Source organism: Nicotiana sylvestris, chromosome 6, assembly GCF_000393655.2.
Source record: "Nicotiana sylvestris chromosome 6, ASM39365v2, whole genome shotgun sequence".
Lineage (NCBI taxonomy): Eukaryota > Viridiplantae > Streptophyta > Magnoliopsida > Solanales > Solanaceae > Nicotiana > Nicotiana sylvestris.
The window spans coordinates 211,093,506-211,110,105 of record NC_091062.1 but is presented as its reverse complement, the minus strand read 5'-3'; the positions used below and the strand labels follow the sequence as shown (position 1 = coordinate 211,110,105).

The window sequence follows — 16,600 nt, the reverse complement described above, 5'->3', positions numbered from 1 at the left end:
CAAATCTTCAACGCGTGAACTATGGCAGCCAACTCCAAATCATAAACGAGGTAGTTCTTCTCATGGGGCTTCAACTGACGGGAAGCATAAGCAATAACTCTACCCTCCTACATTAAAACACAACCAATACCAACTCTCAAAGCATCACAATACACGGTATATGAACCTGAAGCTGATGGCAGAACCAACACTAGAGCTGTGGTCAATACTGTCTTAAGCTTCTGAAAGCTCTACTCATACTCGCCCGACCATACAAATGAAGCACCCTTCTGAGTCAACTTGGTCAAGGGCGATGCGATAGATGAGAATCCCTGAACAAACCAACGATAATAGCCTGTCAAACCAAGGAAGTTGTGAATCTTTATGGCTGAGGACGGTCTGGGCCAACTCTGAACTGCATCTATCTTCTTTGGATCAACTTGAATACCCTCACTGGACACCACGTGCCCCAAGAAAGCCACTGAACTAAGCCAAAACTCACACTTGGAGAATTTTGTTGTCACGACCCAAACCGAAGGGCCGCGATAGGCACCGGTGCCTTACTCAATCGAGTACCAACGCAACATATATTTCTTATCATATTATCATGAGTAAATGAGCCAAAAAATCTGTCATGAGATAACAAGAATAAAACATAAGGGAATACTCAACATATGAAGACCCAACATGATATACAAACTTATATATGTAACATACGGGCCTATAAGGCCGACATGACCATTAGTAAACTCGAAACATAGGCCGAAAAGGCCATACAAGTATCCATACACCTGATATCTGTCTACAAGCCTCTAAGAGTACATAAAATCATAAAGGTCGGGACAAGGCCCCGCCATACCAATCAATATATATCCAAAGCATACTGACCAAATAGGCAACTCCGGAGCAAGTGGAGTGCACCAACACCTTCGCTGAGCTGATAGCCTACTAGGAGGACTGTCAAGCTATCAATCGGGACCTGCGGGCATGAAACGTAGTGTCCCCAGGCAAAAGGGACATCAGTACGAATAAAGTACCGAGTATGTTAGGCAGGAAAGCATAAACAAGAACAGTAATGTAAAGAGAGAGATAGAGGAGATACAACCTGTAACATCTGAGTGCCTCTGGGGTTACTGATATGAAATGCATAATACATATATATACATAAACTTTTTAAAACATTCGCCTCTGTGGGCATCATCATCATCATATCGTACTCGGCCTCAAAGAGGACTCGGTAAAAGTGTACCCGGCCATCATAAGGTTCGGCAGAATCGTACCCGGCCACGTGGAGCTCGGTAAACCAACTGATCAGTGGTTGCACAATAGGTGTCATACCCGGCCGACTATAGCGCGGCTCGGTAGAGTAAAATAGATACATATATATAATGCATGCTCAACTCATGGAATCACCTTCTAAACCTTTTGGAGTGACTTAAGAGCACTATGGACATCCATACCCTCAATATGAACCTTAGTAGGATTCAAGGATCATACACACTTGCTTAGAATAATTTTATAAGGAAAGAACAACATGGACAACCTTAGTTGCTAGGAGTAGATCCGTTATGAAGTAGCGTATTCATTTCACTTTAGATCATGCCAAAAGAAAGAAGAAAGTGCCTTAACATACCTTAAACCCGTTGAGTCCTTAATCACTTCCAAGCAACTCTTCAAACAAGTCAACTCAATCTATCATAGTATAAGGAGATTCAAAATCAGTGCTGAGCAAAGGCTAAGTCTATAACTTAAGCTAGTAGCTCGTTTACGTAAATTTTGGCAGCATCTCCCTTGTAACAAGGGCCTCCTCCAATACCATATACAAACAACAATGACCAGAGCAATCCATCAATACATAATTATCAATATCAAGACACCATATAACAACAACAAGTCACAACTACATTACGACGAGCGGCAAGCTCCGATTGGAATCCGTATACCCCTTATCAATCCTTATAGACTTCTTACTTCAACATAAAAGTATCATTAACTTGATAATGAAGTCATTAATCAATGATTCCAGCCTTATACCATATATTTATAACAACGAAAATAATCCACAACTTCAACTATCCCCAACTAGCAACTTTATTCACTAGTTCATGTCTAGCCCATCCATTTAACTTAATCAATATCAAGATAACCTTAGGCACAAGCAAGAACACAATATACATACCTCCTACAGTAACTTCAAGTCAAAATCCAAGTTATATTCATTTTACAACAACCCTTAATAGCAATACAACACCATAGAAGTGACTTAAGCTAATCCAAGTATTATCTTGTAGTTTATCATCCTAACAACTTAACCAACATACAAGAAAGCTTAAGCACAATTAGTAGGCTGTTATACTCACCTTAGAACGCAGCAACAACTTGTAATTTCATCCAAATACAGCCCACAACAATCCTCAATGACAACACAACCTCAAAGAGGTGTTGTTCTTCACTAGAACTAAGTTTTGATGTTGAAATATGGTGTAATCACTTTGGAATCACTTCAACCCCTTGTGGTATATGTGTTAGGAGGGTTAGGAGAGGTTTGGAGACGAATTTTAGTTGAAAATGAGCAAAAATAGGCATCCAAATCGTTTATAAATTGAAGTAGGTCAACCATCGCCTAAGTGGGTCCCATTGGGAGCTGCTTGCGCGGTCTCGCGAAAATGCAAATATCTCTCTACTCTGATGTCGTATTGACAAACGGCTTAATGAGTTAGAAACTAGACTCGTAGACCTTCAATTTGGTAGGTATAACACCCCATGATTCCAAGTATATTTGGAGAAATTATCAGATACATTTGACCTAAATTTCAGCAAATTTATGAATGTAACTTGTGATGACCTTTGCCAACTCTTGTTCCACAACTTGCTTGCCTTCAAAATGTAGAAAATGAATATCATACGACTAAAATAACTCATAGAATAACCTCCTTATCATGTTAATAACCCTAGTCTCACCCCAAAGTACATGTTATAACATTCGAAACTTGTCGACTTTCGACGAAACTTATTTTTTTCAATTGGTTTAGCTTCTAAGATTTCCAACCATCTTGGTAGTTATTCATGATCTTAAATATTTGTAACCTCCAAGGTAACATGATTAACTTACTTTATTTGATTCCAAATATAATCTCATTTCCGAGCTTACATCAATGACTTACGATGTACTCTCACGTATGAAAACTTGGGGTGTAACATTTGCATATAGCTTCCCCTCCCTCAATATCTGCAACACAACTCTCAAATGCTCTGCGTGCTCCTCCTGACTACAGGAATACACCAGAATATCATCAATGAAGACTATGACAAACGAGTCAAGATAAGGCCGAAACACACTGCTCATCAAATGTATGAACGCTGCTGGGGCATTGGTCAACCCAAAAGACATCACCAAGAACTCATAATGACCATATCAGGTCCTAAAAGCCATCTTAAGAATATCTGAGTCCCTGATCTTCAACTGAGGATAACCTGAATGCAGATCAATCTTGGAGAACACTCTCGCTCCCTGAAGCTGGTCAAATAAATCATCAATGCGAGGCAGAGGATACTTGTTCTTAATTGTTACTTTGTTCAATTGCATATAATCAATGCACATCCTCATAGTGTCATCTTTCTTCTTCACAAATAGAACTGGCGCACCCCAAGGTGACACACTAGGCCGAATGAAGCCCTTATCAAGGAGTTCCTGAAGCTGCTCCTTTAACTCTTTCAACTCTGCTAGTGTCATACGATATGGAAGAATAGAAATGGGCTGAGTTCCCAACACCAGGTCTATACCAAAATCAATATCCCTATCCAGTGGCATGCCCGGCAGGTCTGCAAGAAACACATCGGGAAAATCCCGCACAACTAGAATAGAGTCGATACTAGGAGTCTCAGCACTGACATCTCTCACAAAGGCTAGATATGAAAGACAACCCTTCCCAACCATACGCTGGGCTTTCAAGAATGAGATCACTCTACTGGGAACATAATCGGTCACACCTCTCCACTCAATCCGTGGCACACCTGGTATGGCCAATGTGACTGTCTTAGCATGATAGTCCAGAATAGCACGGCATAGAGATAGCCAATCCATGCCCAAAATGACATCAAAATCCACCATACACAATAATAAAAGATCCACATGGGTCTCCAGACCCCCAATAGTCACCACACATGACAGGTATACACGATCTACAATAACAGTATTGCCTACCGGGGTAGATACATGAACAGGTGAAGCACGAAACTCATGGGCGTACCCAAATAACGAGCAAAGTATGATGACACATAAGAAAAGGTGGAACTAGGATCAAATAATACAGAGGCATCTCTGTGGCAGACTGAAACAATATTTGTAATGACAGCATCTGAAGCAATAACATCGGGTCTGACTGGAAGTGCATAGAAACGGGCATAACTGCCACCTGATCGACCTCCCCCTCTGGGGTGACCCCTAGCTGACTGACCTCCACCCCTAGCTGCCTGCGGGTGGTGGTGAAGTAATTGGCGCTGAAGCTGATGACTGACCCCTCTACTGAGATAAACTCGCAAGACGACAAGGGCGCTACCTCCATATATTACCCATATCACCACACTCGTAACAACTTCCAGGTGCTGGAGAAGGGGATTGAAGGGAACCTCTCGCACCGGATTGACTAGCAGATGCACCTGGCATAGAAGAGTCCTAAACTGATGGAGCACGGGACAAACTCTGAGCTGGAAGGGCACTAAGTGATGACTGGACCTTATGAGAACTATGAGAACCATGACCCGATGATGCCCCATGATAACCTGGGCGAGCTGGCTGAGCATGCCTGAATGGACAGCCTCTGCCATGCTGAAACTAACCTCTCAAAGGAACACCACTATAGCTACCAGATCTTCGAGGCCTCTTGGCCTCCCTCTCCTCTCTCTCCTAGCGAAAAACAGACTCAATCTCAATGGCAATACCAGTCACACTCTCCCTAGTCATGAGAATATGAAGCTGATAAATGAGACCATAAAAAACCTCCTAATCCTCTCTCCATCTGTCGGAACCAACCAAATAGCATGACGAGCTAACTCGGAGAACCTCATCTCATATTGCGTCATAGTCATCTCTCCCTGACGCAACCACTCAAACTCCCTACGTAGATCCTCTCTGCGAGACTGCGGCACATATTTCTCTAGAAAGAGAACGGAGAACTGTTGCCAGGTAAGGGGTGCTGCACCAACAGGCCTACGCCTCTCAAAATCCTCCCACCAAGTGAAGGCAACTCCAGAAAACTGATAAGTAGTGAAAGAGACCCTGCTGGTTTCCAGAATACTCGTTGTATGAAGCATCCTCTAACACTTATCCAAGAAGTCCTGGGCATCCTCGCCTTCTGCACCACTGAAGGTCGGAGGCTAAAGTCTATCAAACCTCTCCAACCTACGTTGCTCGTCCTCTGGCATGTCAGGTACTACATAGTCCTGAGCAGTTGTAACCGGCTGGGCTGGATGTGCCCTCGGCATCTGAAGTCCCTACAAGACCTACTCAGGTGTACGAGCGGCAGGAGTCTAATTACCTCTCCCGCCCTGAGAAGTAACTGCGGCTGTAGTGACTGAAGACGCCTGAGCTAGGCAGGTGCAAACTAATAGAATCTGAGCCAAGGCCTCCTGAAGACCCGGAATCACAACAGGCACAGCTGGTGCTTGAGCTAATGCTGTTGGAGCGTCCACAGCTGGGACCTGATCCTGAACTAGGGCGGCTGGTGGATCTGCAATTGTTTCCCTAGCTACTGTGCGGCCCACACCTATGCAACTACCGCGGCGACGACCTCATCCTCGACTTCTGGTGGCCACAGCTGGTGGTACTGGTGGTTGTCTATCCTGGCCAGTAGCGCGTGTCCTCACCATCTGTGAAAGAATAGAACAAAAAAAGTTTAGTACTCGGATCAACAAAGTCGCATGACAAGAATTTCAAGAATATGAAGTTTTTCCTAAAGGTTCTGCAGCCTCTCTAGGATAAATACAGACGTCTCTATACCATTCCGTGAGACTCTACTAAACTTGCTCATGACTTGTGAGACCTATGTAACCTAGACTCGGATACCAACTTGTCACGACCCTAACCCGGACCCGATCGTGATGGCGCCTCTCGTGAAGACAAGGCCAGCTGACACTTCCCATTTCAATTTTTAAGCAATTAAATAATAAGATTCAAGTCTAAAGCATGATAAAATAACCCAAGGTTTAAGCAATCAACAGTATAAATATGCAGAAAAACAACCCAACACAGCCCGATACCGGGGTGTCACTAGTCATGAGCATCTACAAGTTCTAATACAAGTCTGCGAAGTCTATAAACTATTACAAACAGTCTAATAAAAAGATAGAAATGATAAGGGGAGAAACACAGGATTGCAGACGCCAAGAAGCTACCTCGTAGACTCCAAAATCTATCGGGAGCTCTCAACTCGCACCGGTAGGATCTTTAATGCCTGAATTTGCACCGGGGGTGCAGAGAGTAAAGTGAATACTCCAACTCAGTAAGTAATAATCATAAATAAAGACTGAAAGTAGGAAATCACGTAAGGCACATTGCATGCTATAATGAAGCAGTAAACCATTAAAACAGTGAATCAATAAAGATACGAATAATCATATAAGTTTAGTTAAACTTCAGGAAATACCTTTTCAACAATTAAATAGATAAATGACAGACAAGTAAGGCAGATAAGCACATAAAGGTTTTTTCTCCTCGGGCACAATGTCAATAATACCAGCCCCTCGGGCTATCTCTCACATCACAATGGGTACTCGCGCTCACTGGGGGTATGCAGACTCTTGGAGGGACCCCTTACGACCCAAGTGCAATATCAAGCCATCTCGTGGCGTCATCACTAGGCTCTCAGCCTCATATCAACAAGACACCTCGTGGCGTACATATCTCAGGCCCTCAACCTCATAATCAATATCAAATGTTTCCTCACAACATAGGCCATCGGCCTTACTCAATCAAAATCCTCACAAGCCACTCGGGCAATAGTAAAACACGATTCTCAACCCAAAATATCATTTAAAAGATCATTTAAATGTTAAAATAGAAGACATGGTAGAGTACGAAAATAGTGAAATATAACATGACTGAGTTCAAGTATAAAGTCAAAATAGTGAGGAAATATTAATAAAAGTCTCCAAAGGGTTCAAATAGTTAGTACGTAGCCCAAATATGGCATTCAGCCCAAATGATGATGATAGCAAATAGATTTCAGTCAAATACGCGGTAAAATAGTCATTCGGGATGAACTAAGTCACAATCCCCAACGGTGCACGACCCCACGCTTGTCATCAAGAGTGTGGTTCACCTCAATATAGCACAACGATGTGCAAATCCGGGGTTTCATACCCTCATATCATCATTTACGATCATTACTCACCTCAAATCGGACAAATCTCTAGCCTGTGATGCCTTTGCCCCTCGAATTGGCCTCCACTCGCATCGAATCTATCCAAAATCAGAATCACGGTGTCAAAATATGCTACGGAAATGAGCCCAAGCAAAAATAATCAATATATGACACAAACCCCGTAATTACCAAAACACGACCCCGGCCCATGTCTCAGAATTTGATAATTTTTACATTAATAGATTCCTTATCTCCCCACGAGTTCATACATATCAAAAGTACCAAAATCCGACCACAAATGGTCCTTCAAATCCTCAATCAAAGGTCTAAATTTTTAAGCCCTAGTTTTCCCCACACTTTGATCCTTAAATTCCATTAATTACAAGCCTAATCCATGAAATAATACCATAGGAATGAGTTATAGGTCCAAATTCCTTACCTCAATGATGTTCCCTTGAAATCCCTCTTCAAAATCGTCCAAAGAGCTTTAAAGCCGACTCAAAAATGGTGAAATAGCTCTAAAATTGCGAAGGACACAATTTATATCTTCTGGCCCAGGCATTTTTTGCATCTACGGCCAATTTACCGCTTCTGCCGTACCGCATTTGCAGTCAAACAACCGCTTCTGCTGTTTTTCACTTAACTTCCCATTTACCGCATCTGCGGTCCCATATCCGCATCTGCGACATCGCAAGTGCGGTCCTCCTAACCGCTTCTGCGGTTTCCTGCCTACTTCCCAACTTCCACTTTTGTGACTATTTTCCCGCATATGCAGCGTAAAACCTGCGGTCCCCAATCCGCAGGTGCGGAAATACCATAAGCAGAAAAATCTACAACTTCACAAAATCTCAAACTCCTCCGTCAACCATCCGAAATCACCCCGAGGCCCCAGAGACCCCAACTAAAAGCACAAACATAACCCATAACCTTATCCAAACATGTATCAATCTGTAAAACACCTCAAACAACATCAAATCAACCAAAACACATCGGATTCAAGTCTAAGTTTCCAAAAATCTTCTGAATTCCGCTTTCGATCAAAAACCCAACCAAACCACGTCCGAATGACCTGAAATTTTGCACACACATCCCAAATGACACAACGGAACTACTTCAACTCTCAAATTCCATTCCGACCCTATATCAAAATCTTGCCTACCAATCGAAAATCGCCAAAATCTCAACTTCATCAATTCAAGCCTAAATCTACTTCGAACCTCCAAAACTCATTCCGATCACGCTTCTAAGTCCCAAATTACCTCCCGAAGCTATCCGAACCATCAGAACTCACATCCGAGCCCTCTAATACACAAGTCAACATCTGGTTGACTTTTCCAACTTAAGCTTCCTCAAAAGAGAGTAAGTGTCTCAAACCTTCTCAAAACCTTTCCTAACCCGAGCCAACCAACCCGATCACTCATAAAACTGATAGACAAAGTAGTAAGAATCAGAAATGGGGGAAACTGAGCGGTAACTCATGAGACGACTGGTCGGGTCATCACAAAAGGTAAAACCAATGTTTTGAATTGACTTGATCAACTCCAAAATCCAATGGTATATGAAGTGTTGACTTGTTCTTCTTGTAATTGTCATCCAAATTACTTCTATAAGTATGATATAAAAAATTATTATATCCATTTTTAAATATATAAATACATAATAGACATACCGGGGAAGAAACTCACTTCTGTTCGTGTCTAGCGAGAAGACTATCACGAACCCATTTCTTGTATTCCTGAATGATCAATGCAGGATGTGGCCCCGTTATTGAATCATCCTCAAAGGGGGTCTTTTTTCAAATATGGAGGTCAACTTTACTGAGGTACCTGTTTTTTTATTGAATTCATGAATAGAGACTAAACATTATAAATACCATGGGGAAATAGATCATAAGTTTATAAAACACTAACCTACGGAGTCGAAGTTAGACTCGTAAGGCGAAGAATACTATCTACTTGGTCGCCGATTCCTATGAGATGGTAATGGGGTTGATTCAACATTTTTTGCACTATTGTGTATCACAATTCTAGTTTCTGGAATTTGACTTAGAAGAAACTTGTCGTCCAACTCAAATTGTGATACATAGTAATCTGTAGATACACCCTCTTGGCCTATAGGTGGTATGTTGCACAGCACCTCTAGTGAAGTATTCCCCTCAACTCTTGACTCCACACAAAGAGCATTAACCACTGTATTCTGTTAGACGTATACATCAATATTAGTGTATTATAAATGACCTATATACATATAGTAACTGACTGTATGAATACATATAAATACATATAAAGAGAATACATATTTGATCTTGAATTTGTATTTTCTTGAGGTTGTATTTAAGTGGAGAATTTAAATACATCAGACTATATGTCAAGAATATATCTAAATACATATAAATACAGTTGTTATTTGAGACAATATTTATATGCATCTAACTGCTGTGTAATAACATTACTATATAGAGGAAGCTTAAATATATACAAGTATCATATTTTAATATATATATATATATATATATATATATATATATATATATATATATATATGAATACATCTAGATACAACATGTGAAGATCACAATAATTATGTATAAATAAAGTCAGGAAAATACAAATGCATATAGGATTAAGATAATTAAAAATACTGAAATATTCTGTATATACTTGTATTTCATAATGTTACAAATTGTTTTATATATGATTAATCCGAATAAGAGCAAACAGGAGATATAAACATATACTAATGAAGTTAAAAAATGTTAAACCCCAACATTATCATCGACAGCTGTATCAGTATGTCTGTGACCCTTTGGAATATCTTGAAAGTTGGAATCATATGACATTTCAATACCATCATCACGTCTCCCTGTGGTTTCCTTTCTCTGGTGTAAACTTTTTTCTTGCTGATTGTCTTGAAGATGGTCAGAAAGCATCTTAAAGTTATCATTGATCAATGATCTCAGAGACTTGAACTCGCCCACAACCTTAGCAAGATAGAAATAATTAGAAAAGTGTGCCAAAAATATACGCATTCTTTGAATGAATTTAGGTCTTTCCTCAAAGAAGATACTTCATCATTTTTGGAATCTGCCGGCTGATTGCGATGTTCAACATTTTGTGCAATTTCAGATACGCCAATAGGAGGAATCTTTGATTGAGTCTCTATATTTGAGGGATAAATAATCTGTCATTTGCCTTTTTGTGGGGCGGTGATGAAGATGGACCAACACTTCCAGCATGTTTCTTCTTACACTAAAGATCAGGTGTAGGAGAAAAGTCATCTGAATCCTCTGCCGACTTGTCTGAATAAGTAGGAGTAGGACTGTTCTCAACAGCAATGCCTACTAGAGGAATCTAAATAACGGCAAGCTCTATATCAGTTGGATGTATGTCCTTGTAAACAATCTGAAAAACGAAATACAATCAAAGTCTTACTATAATAGATATATGCAAATATGGAATCTAAATGTAATTCATATTCAAATGAAGGCAGCAGTAATGATTAGTAAATTATATGGAACTGTATGCAGCAGTAATAATGAAGGCAGTAGCAACTGTATTCAACTTTATACAGATGTATGCAGTAGTAACTGTATGCAATAGTAATTGTATGCAACTGTATGAAACAGTAATGATTAGTGAATTATAAACTAGCCAGGATACAAATTGTAAATTACCATGTTTTCCTTGTCATTGAACATGCCGTTCATCAGATAAGCAAAGTTTGGCTGATTATTTGCACCATATATCAGTGTATATACTAACATATAAATACAACTGAATACAACACATATTTCATAGTACAACTAATATGAATACAACTAAATACAAACTGCAAAAATAAACTGGAGTAAGATATCAGTGATAGAAATATATGTACACATATAATGCATATGCATACAACAAATAAAGACATTGTAATTAGAATAAAACAGTGATGGGAACTTTGAAAATCCTTATAAATACAACTATATGCAATATGACAAGGTCAGTCTATTAAGGTAAAAAAAACAATGAAAGAACTATTTAAATACATCTAAATAAATCTAAAATGCATTATGCAACATACAATTCAGTAAAAGTGAATTTGCATACATCAGAATACATATACATATTTGTATCATTGATTTCTGTAAGTACAAAAATACATTGAATATCCTTTTTGAATAAAACTAAATACATGCACATGTATTTATATACATAAAAAACAGAGAAGTCAACAAGTTTATACATATAAATACAGATGAATACATCAACAATACAAATGAATACATCGGAAATTACCTTTTCTTCCAGTGTATCCGAGCTTTTACTTGCTTCAACCTCCTTCCCCTTGACAGATGACGCTTCAGAAATATGTTTTTTCCTTTTTTCCGCAATGGGAAGTCTTGTTTCTTTCAATGATTTCTCAACTTGGGTTTCTTTGAACTTGTCATGGCGAGATTTTGTTCTCTTCTCCAATGCCATATTTTTGGCTAAACCTGCATCCAATTCCCCTTGAGTGATTTGCAAGGAGAAAGTGAGCCCATCAAAAGTCAGAATTTTAGTGGGTATACCTCTGGTAATGAACTTGCGGGGTGTTGAATCAGACATTGTGAGGATACGATTGGATATTGTTGATTAGAGAAAACTTGGTGAGTAGACACGTTGAGAATAAACAAAAATAGCGTAAATCAAAAAATTTAAATACTTACCACACTAATTATAGAAACAAATGACAACAATAGAGAGAAAATTAGGGTTTACGTCGAGATTGGGAAGAAGGAAGTGGTGTGGGTGAGAGGTTTCTCTGGTTTTGGGCGAGTTTACAGGGAATGGGAAAGAGAATAAAGTGTATCAAAATAAGAGAGAGAAAGAACATGTATTGAGAAGTTTTAATAAAATACGGTAATTATGAGAGAGAAAAATCTAAAAAGGGAGAGAGAAAAATAAAAAATAACGTGTTTAGCGGCGTAAGTGTAGGAGATAACCAAAATTAGAAATTTTGCTATAAACCATAAATGGTATCTATAGAATATAATTTATTTAAATGGTATTTATTTAATATAAATAAGGTATTAACCTTTGCTATAGGAGATAAAAATTCCTATAATTATTAACTGTCTGTGCTGCTAGGTATCTGAAATTTTTTCTTAAATATTGCCTACTTATGCTTTTCCCTCTCCATTGGTTAGTTGCCGGCCTAGACCGAGTATAGTCCAGGCCCATTAATTCTCGGCCCAAATTGGCCCAAAATTCGGAGGATGGACGACTATATATAAGCCAGCTCACGAATTTAGTGCTCATTTGCTGAACTCACACAGAAACGCATATTTCATTCTCCTTTCAAATAGAGCAGTGATGAGTCGAGGAGGATTCAACGATTCGAGATCACTTTCAAATACTACAAGCTTATCGACTTCATGTATTTTCTCATTTTCTCGAACTCACTCTTTTACAATATATGTGTAACAAGGATCAGCAATTTGTTTTGCTTAAATATAGCAATTCGTATAGTTTTATAAATTTGATGTGATAAGTCTGAAGAATGATAACTGACTTTTTTGTTACGATGAATTTTAGTTTTTTTCTCTCTGTTTGTTTGAATTTTGTATGAAATACGTCTGTAATTTACGTAGTTCTGAATTTCGGGATTTGATTTAACGTACTTGAAGTAGAATTCTGTGTACTAACTCTATTTTCAAGTAATTTTCTTGTCAATTTTATTAGAATAATCTAAAATACATCTCAAAACGTGAATGTTATACTTCCAGTTATAAAAGTTCAAAAACTGGCATATTATTCTACGTATCTAATAAATTTGATTAATATTTTGGTTCGAAAAGTGGTGGATCAGCTTTAATTTTTAAATCTGGAATGATTTGTAAGGTTATATTCACTTTGTACATGACGCATTTTGAACTTGTGATATGCAGACTGGAGGCTTGATAAATATCGCGAACTACTGTGTTTTAGGCATTATTTGATGCATGTATAATTATTAACTGCCATAAGTTGCATTTTAGAAGTTTTTGTCTTAGTATATGTTAGGATGTTGTTGTATTGAACACTAACATCAATGTTTGGTGCTTAATTGTTTAGAGGAAAAATATTTTAACAGTAAATTAAACAAATTGCTTGAATATCTTCATTTGCTTATTCTTATCTTTGAATGATTAAGATCTATACTTATCATGTCCTGAAGAAAACTTTTATTTGCTTTCTTGCTCGTTCCATGTAAAACAATATTTATACTTCAACAATCTATGATGTTAAGGAGAATATGTATTTCACAAATAAGTTCTTACAAGGTTTTTGCAGTTCTTATCCCCAGGGAACAATATTTGCAGATTTATTTGATAAATAATATTTCCAGATGTTTCAATTGTTCTAGATTGTTGTTTTAACTGTAAGGATCAATGACACTGCAATTCGAAAGTAAATGTCTTACATTACCATCGACCATCAACTCTTGCAAGTTGCAATGGCGTTTGTGTGATGAGTAGCACATGGACGGGTTTGAAAGTAAATGTCTTACATTACCATCGACCATCAACTCTTGCAGGTTGCAATGGCGTTTGTGTGATGAGTAGCACATGGAGGGATGCACAGAATCTGTCCTTTCTCAATTTCATCTCTCGCTTTCTTAATGAAAGTTCTTTCCGTTTAAATATTCTTCCAATTGCACCAGTAACTACTCTTTTCAGCGGTGGTCTTCTTATAAATTCTTTTTTTCAGCTGTGGTGGTCTTCGTATAAATTCTTTCTTTTGCAAATGGCAGTAATAACATTTCCTATTCACAGGATTTTATCTTTATCTTTGGCGGTTTGTCAGTTGCTTTCATGTTTGTGACCAATTGGGATGTCATCGACAAGGAATCTGTCTTTAAAAAGTAAATGTGCTCTGTATCTCTCAAAATCCAATTTTGTACTTTATAAAAAATTGATAAGTTTGTGACTTGATGTAGAGCTGAGAAAGTGAAGGAGCAGTTTGCAAGCTTCTATGTGGTTATCACCCTCCCTTCAAAGGAACAGAATGATTCCTTCATACGCTTCTATTTCAAGTGAGTCAAATTTAACTTCGCCTTCTATCTGTAATCTCTATATCAAGGTGTTGCTTAATTTGAAGAACTTGGATAATCTCTTGATTTTTTTGAAGGTATGGAGGGCCAACATTTGTTCCTGTGCGAGACTTTGAGATGGGCTTTGAAAAAATTGTGAAGATAGCACATTCTCGTGGGGGTAAGATGTCAATTCTCCCAAGCTGAACAAAAGAAACTTAATTGTATATTTACTGCCATAAGTATCTGTTGCAGTGTGCAAACGACAGGATGTATTGGCAAAATTAAAAGCTGAGGTAAAGGGTTGATAGTTTTCCAGTCTTCTGACTGATAGCCAGGTGTTTTCTTGTGAACGTGAGACATTTTGCCTTGCTGTTAGAAGGAAAAATCAGTACAGGCAATGGAGATTTACAAACAAGTGGTTACATCAATCCCTGGAGTTGACAGCCATGATGCAAATGTGGTATTTTATTTAACGCTTTTCCCATTTATGTTCCATCTGATGTCTTGTACCATGATAAACCTTATTATAGCGAATCCTTTTCTCGATTACCTGTAAGTTTGTGCAGAATCATAGTATCACCTTTTCTCTCAATCTATGATTCATATGTTGAACTATACTAATTTGGCAATTTCAGAGTTTTCTTCCATATGTTTGTGGACTGTAAGGTCAGTTTTTAGGTCGACAATATCAAATATATGCCATTTTAGTTATTTGTCATTTATTTTGTATGAAAAGCCTGAGCCAAATCGAGGATTGTATCTATACCATCCAGGCGTGAAACATGCAACCGGTATTACTTGACTAATGAGTTTGAGTTATGACAACCTTTGAAATAAACCACAATTGGGTCAAATAAATAAAGTATTTAGTTTTTGAAATACCTTTTATCCTGTCCGTCTTACAAATTCTGATGCAAAAGCCTGAAGTAATTGATGTTGCTGCATTTTCACAATGATGCTGATACATGAATGAACACATCCCACTAATGATCCTTCTTGTCACTTCTATATTGCATATGTATTCTATGACATACCAAAATTATGGCACCTTTTCTTGTTTATAATATGTGCTTTAAAGAATGATAGTGTCGCATTATCAATTACATACATTTATCTGTCCAGATAGTTGTAGTCACTCTTTTCTCTTCTTTTGTCTGTTTCAGCTTTATCAAACTATTGGTTCAATTGAAGCAATAGCTAAGTCATCAAAGGAATACATTCTGGAAACAACTGATCTCTCACCCACGACAGCTGAGACAATCACAAGGTTTTTCAGGGATCCAAAGTTTTATCTTGGTCCCAAAATTGGCTGAGTTATGTTTTTAATTCTAGAGAATTCAGAGTCATGCACCCTGCAGAAGTGACTTTAGATATCTCAAGAACAACAGGTGGAAGTCGAAAGAATAGAAATCAGAAGGCTCTTCAAAACTTTCTTCTCTTACTTACGGAAATATGATCGTATATTTGTGTTAAGTTGCTCCAAGTTTACTGCAGTCCTTTAAAGAAAATCAGAATTGCAGCTGTATGTTGATGTTTGGTTTCTTCTGTGTTTCTTGTCTGATTTTCTGCTCCTTCCGTCCTTCGTATGGCTAAATCCCACGAAGAACCTGGTTTTAGTGACAGGTTTCAAGCGTTTATGATTAAGTTTCCCATGATACTGAAGGATAATCTGCAAAGGAAAAGTGCTGAACTTTTGTCCTTTTCTTTTAAAGGGGTAAATTCTGAAACCCCAGGTGAATTCCTTTATCTCGAGTCACCTCCACAATTCGGAATGATATTTTAACAAGTTAACACAGTGCATGACTTATAGAATGACAGAAAGGATCATTGCTTACTTTCCAGCCACAGATAGCCACAAATGTTTGTAAAGAACAATTGTATTTGGATTGGATGTTTGTCTGAAAGAGAAGTAAAGGTGCAATAACGCTTTCATCGCTCAAAATAGAAAGTAAAAATTACTACTAGGAAAGTGTATGTGAATATTTTTCAGACTGACCAGAACAGAAAGCACGTCAAATAAAATTACACACGTAGCTAATTCTCCGTTCCAGACCAGGTATAGGAAGGAAATACAGTCAAATATAGTAAAGCAAGGAAGTGCTACCCTTTGAAAAACTCATTACTCCCCAAAAAAAAAAAAAAAAAAGAAGTTATTGGTCTTAAATGGATTATTACCCCCCCCCCCAAATGACTTATTTTAAATTATAAACTAGTATTGTAAT

General features: G+C 38.2%; 1 protein-coding gene across 1 annotated transcript; it reads left to right on the top strand.

Annotated features, from left to right (window-relative positions):
- The first annotated feature begins 12,636 nt into the window (after nucleotides 1-12,636).
- Nucleotides 12,637-16,173, top strand: LOC104249652 (protein PARTING DANCERS homolog). The gene is made up of 8 exons (XM_009806127.2): nucleotides 12,637-12,740; nucleotides 13,881-14,005; nucleotides 14,119-14,207; nucleotides 14,283-14,378; nucleotides 14,474-14,556; nucleotides 14,631-14,671; nucleotides 14,755-14,838; nucleotides 15,542-16,173. The coding sequence occupies exons 1-8, from the start codon at nucleotides 12,677-12,679 to the stop codon at nucleotides 15,689-15,691; spliced, it is 732 nt and encodes a 243-aa protein (XP_009804429.1). The 5' UTR covers nucleotides 12,637-12,676; the 3' UTR covers nucleotides 15,692-16,173.
- The last annotated feature ends 427 nt before the right edge of the window (nucleotides 16,174-16,600 follow it).